This window comes from Molossus molossus, unplaced genomic scaffold (assembly GCF_014108415.1).
Source record: "Molossus molossus isolate mMolMol1 unplaced genomic scaffold, mMolMol1.p scaffold_m16_p_8, whole genome shotgun sequence".
Classification (NCBI taxonomy): domain Eukaryota; kingdom Metazoa; phylum Chordata; class Mammalia; order Chiroptera; family Molossidae; genus Molossus; species Molossus molossus.
In genome coordinates, this window is record NW_023425402.1 from 80,399,695 (window position 1) to 80,406,417 (window position 6,723).

Here is a 6,723-nt window from a genome sequence, read left to right on the forward strand (position 1 = left end):
TGGAACATAGGAGAAACGGTTCCGTAGAGCCCGTACTTTCCATTAGGCGATTACAGGAGGCCTTGGCCCTTTAAAGACGTCACCCGGCGCCCACCGTGGGTGTTTTCTACGAACCGCTGGCGTCTCCGGGGGCGGGGCTTGCGCAGGGCTGACGTCACCACCCGGCGCCGGGCGCGTTGCTTTGGCGGCGGATTCAAATATTCAGGCCTGGATCTCGGGCTAGAAGGAGCGTCGGAGCGGCGGGTTTGTTCTCGCTGTCCCCGCGGACGTGCGCTTCTGCGCGGTGCTAGGAGGACCTGGAGCCTCGGCGGCCAGTGCCTGCGGGAGAAGATGGCGCTCTCCACCACGGTCTCCCAGAGTCAGCGGGTGAAGCGGAAGGCTCCCCGCGGCTTTCTTAAGCGCGTCCTCAAGCGACAGAAGCCTCACCTTCGTCTGGAGACAAATTGCGACTTACTGGTGAGATTCTCTTCCGTTTGGGGCTTGAAGTGGGGCAGGACCAGGCAGAGGAAATAAACCCAGTCTTTATCTCGCTGCCGCCAGACACGCTAGTTCTTTCAGGCCCATGTTTAAGGCGTTTCCAGCAGTGATTAGGCAGGCTTGCCCCAGATCAATTCGTATTCCTGATGCTTAATTGTACTGGAGCCTACGGAAATGTCGATCTCTGTACCTTTTGTTTTTTACTGGAGGATCTTAGCCACATCAGCTTAAGGAGAAAACTGATAAATTACTGTTCACAGCTTTTAAATGTCGCTGTTCGGGAGCCCGGTATAATACAGAGTTTAGTGTACTTGCTAAGGGAAGAAAGACAGCCTTTTAAAAGTCGATTTTGGAATTCAGGTTGGCTCATTTTTATAAAACATTTGTAAAAGGAATTGCTGGCATGCCTTTTTTACATTATTAACTAAATAGATTGCCTTCTGTTCTCTACTTTTGCTTACTTAATATAAAAGTCCAGTTAAACATTTATTAGTAAGTAGTATGCTCTCAGCTGTGAATTCGTTTTCCTAGACAGACAGAACATCTATTCAGTTTTCAAGACAAACCACTGCAACTTGTTTATCTGACTCATAATACCAGTAGCACGATGCTTACCTACTAAATAACCACAACCAAACCACTGTGTGATATTGCTGTCTTGAAATAAATTCAGAGTTTTTATGTTGAATGCCTGGAACATATATCCCTGTAACAGAATGGACACTGTTTCCCTAGATTTAACCATGGGAGATACCTCCTCTGGTTTGTCACAAGAGCTCTTTGAGTAAAGGAGCATGGGTACCTAATTTTCAGGAGCTCAAGGTAAAGAATTGTGACTAGTAAGGACATATGGTATGGAGAGTGTCTTCAGAATGCGTCATTCCATCAGTTCTTTAAAAAAAATTTTTTTTTCTTTATTAATTTTTAGAGAGACAGAGGAAGGGAGAGGGAGAGAGATAGAAACATTCATGGGAGAGAATATCGATTGGTAGCCTCCTGCGTGCCCCCCACTGGGGATTTGACCCACAACCTGGGGATTTGACCCATAACCTGGGCATGTGCCCCAACCGGGAATCAAACCCGCGACCTCTTTGTACATGGGTCGATGTTCAACCGCTGAGCCGGGCATTACATCTGTTCTTAAGCTACATTCCCCCCCCCCCCCCCCCACCTCTTTTCTCTACCGACTCCGCATCTGTTGCCTACTTGCAGGGTTTCTCTTTTTGCTAGATTACTATAGAATTGTTTTCATGTTTATTTGGTCTCTGAAGCCAAAACAAACTTTTTTTTTGCTTGGAAAAATATTTCCATCTCATGTTTCCTGCCTCCTTTTTTTTGTTACTTTCTTAGACCCCCCCCCCCATAAGAAAACACGATATACATTGTTTACACTGTTTTGCACACCCCACCTCTGTGGTGAAGGTAAAGGTTGCACAAGTGAGTTGAATTAAAATGAAATTGATTTACAGGACATTTTTAGGTAATTTATTCTGGAGTTTTCACTGGTTTGGAGGTCGTAAATGGGGGATGCGGGTGGGGGAAATAAATGTACCTGCTCAAGAATATCTACAAGACTATTATATAGGTTGGCAGAAATTTCTCAGGTAGTCAGATTCTTCCCAAATTCACACCTGTCTGCCCCAAAGTAACTCATAGAGGGGTGGGCTATATTATAGATTGGGATCCAGGTGGTGCAGGAAAGAAGGGGAGGTGAAATTCCAAGCTGTTGCAATAACAGGGGAAAGGAATTTCTTTAGGCCACTATGTGTTCCTCGGTCTTATGCTTTTCTTTGGCTTTCATTTATTCTCATTCACTCTCTGTGTATGCCATGCATTTCTTTGCTTATGGTTTTCTGTTTGCCATTGACACTTCATAATCTTACCCAGCAGATGTCCCACATCATCCATTAACTTTTCTACAATTAAGGCAGTCTGCTTTGACATCTTCTTTTCTGAACTTTGATAGCAGAGAAAGTATACAATATACGGTTTCACTATTGGGAATTTGACATTGTTTACTAAGAATTTCATGTATCAGTGTTATTTCCTACAGTGGTATGCAGCTACTTGAGGGGAAGGAACTTCACATATCTCTTTTTGTTTCCCATTATCTTTAACACAAATCTCCTTTTATGCCGTTTTGTATATGATATTTCTTCTGCCTGAAGATGTCCTCACTCTACTCAGCAAACTCTAGTTCTTTCAAAATCCAGTTCAAATACCACTTCTTCAGCTAAACCTTTCTTAATCTTCTTAGAAAGAATTAATCTTACTGAATCATCTATTGTCACACATGTCTTTAATTTCTTTATCGGTTTGGGTCTGCCATTGGACTGGGAAGTTTGGGACTTTTTGTATTCCTAATGTTTAACATAACAGTTTGAATCATCTGAATGTACAATTAATGTTCGGACTGTATGGAAGAGAGACTTATTTTTGACAGTCTATGCTTTTGGAGACTCTTGCTTTGTATGTTTATTTTGAAATAATTATAGATTCACAAGAAGTGGCAAAATAGTAGAGACTACTGATGTATCATTTACCCAGGTTGCCACAATGCTAACAACTTACATAACTACAGTCCTTTGTGTTTTGAATTTTATACTGTCTGCTTATATTATCTATTTAAAATAATTTCTTAAAAGGTGCCTTAAAGATTAATAGTAGATATGATTATTTTTTATTTTATTTTTGTTACAGATGTTTCTCCTTTCCCCCCCCATTGACACTCTCCTTCCAATCCCACCCTCCCCCAGCATTATTGTCTGTCCTTGTTTACGCATACATGCATAGATATGATTATTTTTATACTGTTAGATGACAAGTAATGACTTTTGTACATATACTTTTCAACTCAGTAAACCTAGAATTTCAATTATTAACATGTTTTTGAATAGATCTTTCAAATACCTGGTTCAAAAAAGTCTTTAGACCTTGGATTGTAGAATGAAAGATGATTAGCCTTAAATATGTTGTTTTGATTTTACATTTTGGGAAACATTTAAATGCATTATAAATTTAAAATTATTTGGAATCAGAAGCAGGAATATTTGTTACTTAATAAAGTTTTACATAAGGTTTGATCTAACGATGCTTTACAATAATGGTATTGTCTGTAGCCTTTGGCTAGCTTTACATAGCCTTGTTTCATGTATTGCAATAACTAAGTCTCTTTTGTATGTAATCTAAGATGGGCCTGTATTAAAGTACATTCTGTTACTTTAAATAAAAATTAATCGATTTAATCACAATACTAAATAGTATAGCAATAAATTTTGGGATCTTTTATTTTTAAAGGTCATTATTTCAAACTGCCAACATTTTGAGTTTAAAATCTTTATGAATTTTTCCTTTTAAAGGTGCACCTGAACTGTTTACTGTTTATTCGTCGATTAGCAGAAGAGGCCAGGACAGATGCTTGTAAGAATAAGTGTGGAATCATTAAAGACCAGCATGTACTGGCTGCAGCAAAGGTAAGGCCTGAATTTCTTATTTTGAGCAAGAATTCAGTTTAAAAATACCACCTCGTACATTACCTCTGCCTGATTTAGATTTCTTTATTCAGCTTTGCTGACTCAGTTGACACTTGGCTTTTAATGTTAATGGATTTAATTACAGAGTTAGATTTTTCTTTTTTATATCCTCATCGGAGGATATTTTTTTATTTATTTTTAGACAGAGTGGGAGGGAGAGATAGAGAGAAACATCGATCTGAGAGGGACACATAGATGGTTGCCTCCTGCATGACCCTGACCAGGGCTGGGACCAAACTACAACCAAGGTACGTGCCATGCCCTTGACCAGAATCAACCTGGTGCTTCTTTGGTCTGCCAGCTGATGCTTTAACCTCTGAGCCAAACTGGCTAGGGCCAAACTTAGATTTTTATTTCTCTATATGTATATTATGGATTCTGATGCAAAGATTCATGGCCACTGCTGTATCACTGTTTAGTGGAAAATAAATATTTGACTATAATCTGTAGGATTTGTAGTAAGCTATATAGAGTTGAGAAGGTTATCACCTTGAAATTTATCAAAACTTCTTGATCATTTTGCTTTCCTCATTGCCCAATTATTTGTTTTTCTAACTGTGTTTTGAGATTTGCATGATTTATGAATTAAATTACTTATAAAAACAGAAGATTGCTTCTTACTGGTATTTCTATATAATGTAAGAGTATGATGCCTAGGGCAGAGTTTTTTCCAAATCTGTTCTTGAGATCATTACCATTTGATGTTAATGAATGTTCCACCATGTACAGCTTCTAGGGTCAAGATACATTTAGATAACCTAACATACTATTCCTTCCTGAATAGTCACAATGTTATTATGTATATAGAGCTTGTTTCTATAAGAAATTGACAGCCATGTTTGACTGGGGGATGATGTGGGGAGAGATTTAGTTTTGATACTCTAGGTCTTTGTATACTTATTTTAAAATAATTATAGACTCACAGAAGGTGCATAGTAGAGAGTTCCATGTACCTTTTATCCAGCTTTGCACAATGCTAACATTTTTATATACCTATAGTTATGTAAAGTTATAAAAGGTTATGAGAAATATAGCAGTAAAGAAACTTGTTGGACTTTAAGTTAGCATTTTGTAAATTTGAATACATGATATACATAGCATTTTGTAAATTCACTTTAGTACATAGAACTTCCTTTTGTAGTACTCATACTAACAGAACAGAGAAGTACTAACCTAAGGTCTAGACCTATTTGGTGGCCTTTGGAAGCCTAGAAATGTGCATGTCCTGGCATTTTTTTGGGGAGGGGTTTTCAAATTTTCTTACAGTTACAAGTATCCCAACAAGATTCTAGACAGAGTTAGTTTTTCTTTAGGTAAAACAAGGTTTAAGAGCTTGAAGAGTATATGTGTATATCTTAAATTTGGGGTTTGTTTGTTTTTATTAACACATACTAGGTATGTTTAACCTAAAAGATAAATTCTTTAAAAATATTTTGGATATATTCTGATCTAATGTTCCCTGTCTTTTACGACTAAGGATCTGTTGTTTTATTTCTCTCTTGGGCTACATGTTTTGAAAATTGTCTACTTGACAAGCTTTTGAATGACTAGTCTTGCTTGATTTCTAAATTGATATAATTCCAGACCAAATATAAGAAATTTGTGTTGCAATGGATTTGTATTGCTTTAGAGTTGTTAAATGCCTGATTTATAATAGGCTTTTAGAGTTTTGGAACATGCTGTAACTCCCAGGATTACTAAATTGTCTACAAACCTCATGTTAGGAACCATTAATTCGGACACTTTTGGCTTACACTAGAAGAAATTAACATCTAGAAGTTACTATAAAACCAGATTTTGAGAATCTAGGCAGGTTTTATGTTCTTTGTGAGAAGTAGAAGTCTCAGACCATTTATAAGGCCAAGAGGATTCTCTAATCACCTTCCATATTGGGTTTTATAAATTCAGTCTTATATATTATACACATAAGAACAGTTAACTTTTTGTTGAGGAACTTTGTGTTATTTGCTATGGGTATAATAGAATTTTCATTTTTTTTTCTCCCTCACAGGTAATGCTAAAGAAGAGCAGAGGTTAGAAGTCAAAGAACACATTTTTGAAAATTATATGATCAATTTTTTTATTTAGGTGGTAACAGATTGTGAAAGCACTTTTTGCATATGTTAATATTGTGTATTATTAAAGTATTGGCTGCTTGAGGGATGTGTGCATTTGTATATTTTTTTACTGGTATTGAAATATCTCAAGTACACTTAGAACTATATAACTTTATTTTTGAGGAATTATGTTTCATTCATTTTAAACGAACTTGCATTCATTTTACTTTTGTTTCGTTGGTATTGCAAATGTTTTGCATATCAAAACTGAAATCTTACTATATGAAGTAGCCTGAAGAGGTGTGTTTCTTGAACTTAAGCTTATAAGTATTTAACTTTAGACATAATGACCTATGGAATCAATTTAAATCAATGAAAAAAGACAATGTACAGTTAAATCTAGGTGCATTTTAAATAATTTTAACTCTTTAATGCCTTTGTGTAAGTAATGCAGTCTACTTTTTATTACTGAATCATATTCTGTGGTATTAATATACCACAGTTTATACAACTTTCACCCATTGAGGGCCATTTTGATTATTAGTAGAAGGATTCCTCTCACTTGATTCTTTTTCAGAATTGTTTTGACTTTTCCAGTTTATTTGCTTTTACGTAGAAATTTTAGAATAACCTTTTTGTATCTATAAAAGAATCTT

The 6,723-nt window shown here is 36.7% G+C and overlaps 1 protein-coding gene across 2 annotated transcripts; it reads left to right on the forward strand.

Annotated features, from left to right (window-relative positions):
* The first annotated feature begins 217 nt into the window (after positions 1–217).
* On the forward strand, positions 218–6,277 carry CENPW (centromere protein W). 2 transcript variants are annotated; one of them, XM_036249209.1, is made up of 3 exons: positions 218–456; positions 3,837–3,950; positions 6,022–6,277. In XM_036249209.1, exons 1-3 carry the CDS (start codon positions 331–333, stop codon positions 6,046–6,048), a joined length of 267 nt encoding a protein of 88 aa, XP_036105102.1. In that variant the 5' UTR covers positions 218–330; the 3' UTR covers positions 6,049–6,277. The 2 variants fall into 2 exon arrangements, with proteins under 2 accessions (XP_036105102.1, XP_036105103.1); XM_036249210.1 differs by lacking the exon at positions 6,022–6,277 and having other exon boundaries at positions 3,877–3,954.
* Positions 6,278–6,723: the final 446 nt, after the last annotated feature.

Excerpts from the sequence above, each read along its gene's own strand:
- CENPW (XM_036249209.1), top strand. The coding sequence starts at position 331 with ATGGCGCTCTCCACCACGGTCTCCCAGAGTCAGCGGGTGAAGCGGAAG. Across the intron at positions 457-3,836 it reads AGACAAATTGCGACTTACTG|GTGCACCTGAACTGTTTACT; the intron begins GTGAGATTCTCT and ends TTCCTTTTAAAG. Across the intron at positions 3,951-6,021 it reads ATGTACTGGCTGCAGCAAAG|GTAATGCTAAAGAAGAGCAG; the intron begins GTAAGGCCTGAA and ends TCTCCCTCACAG.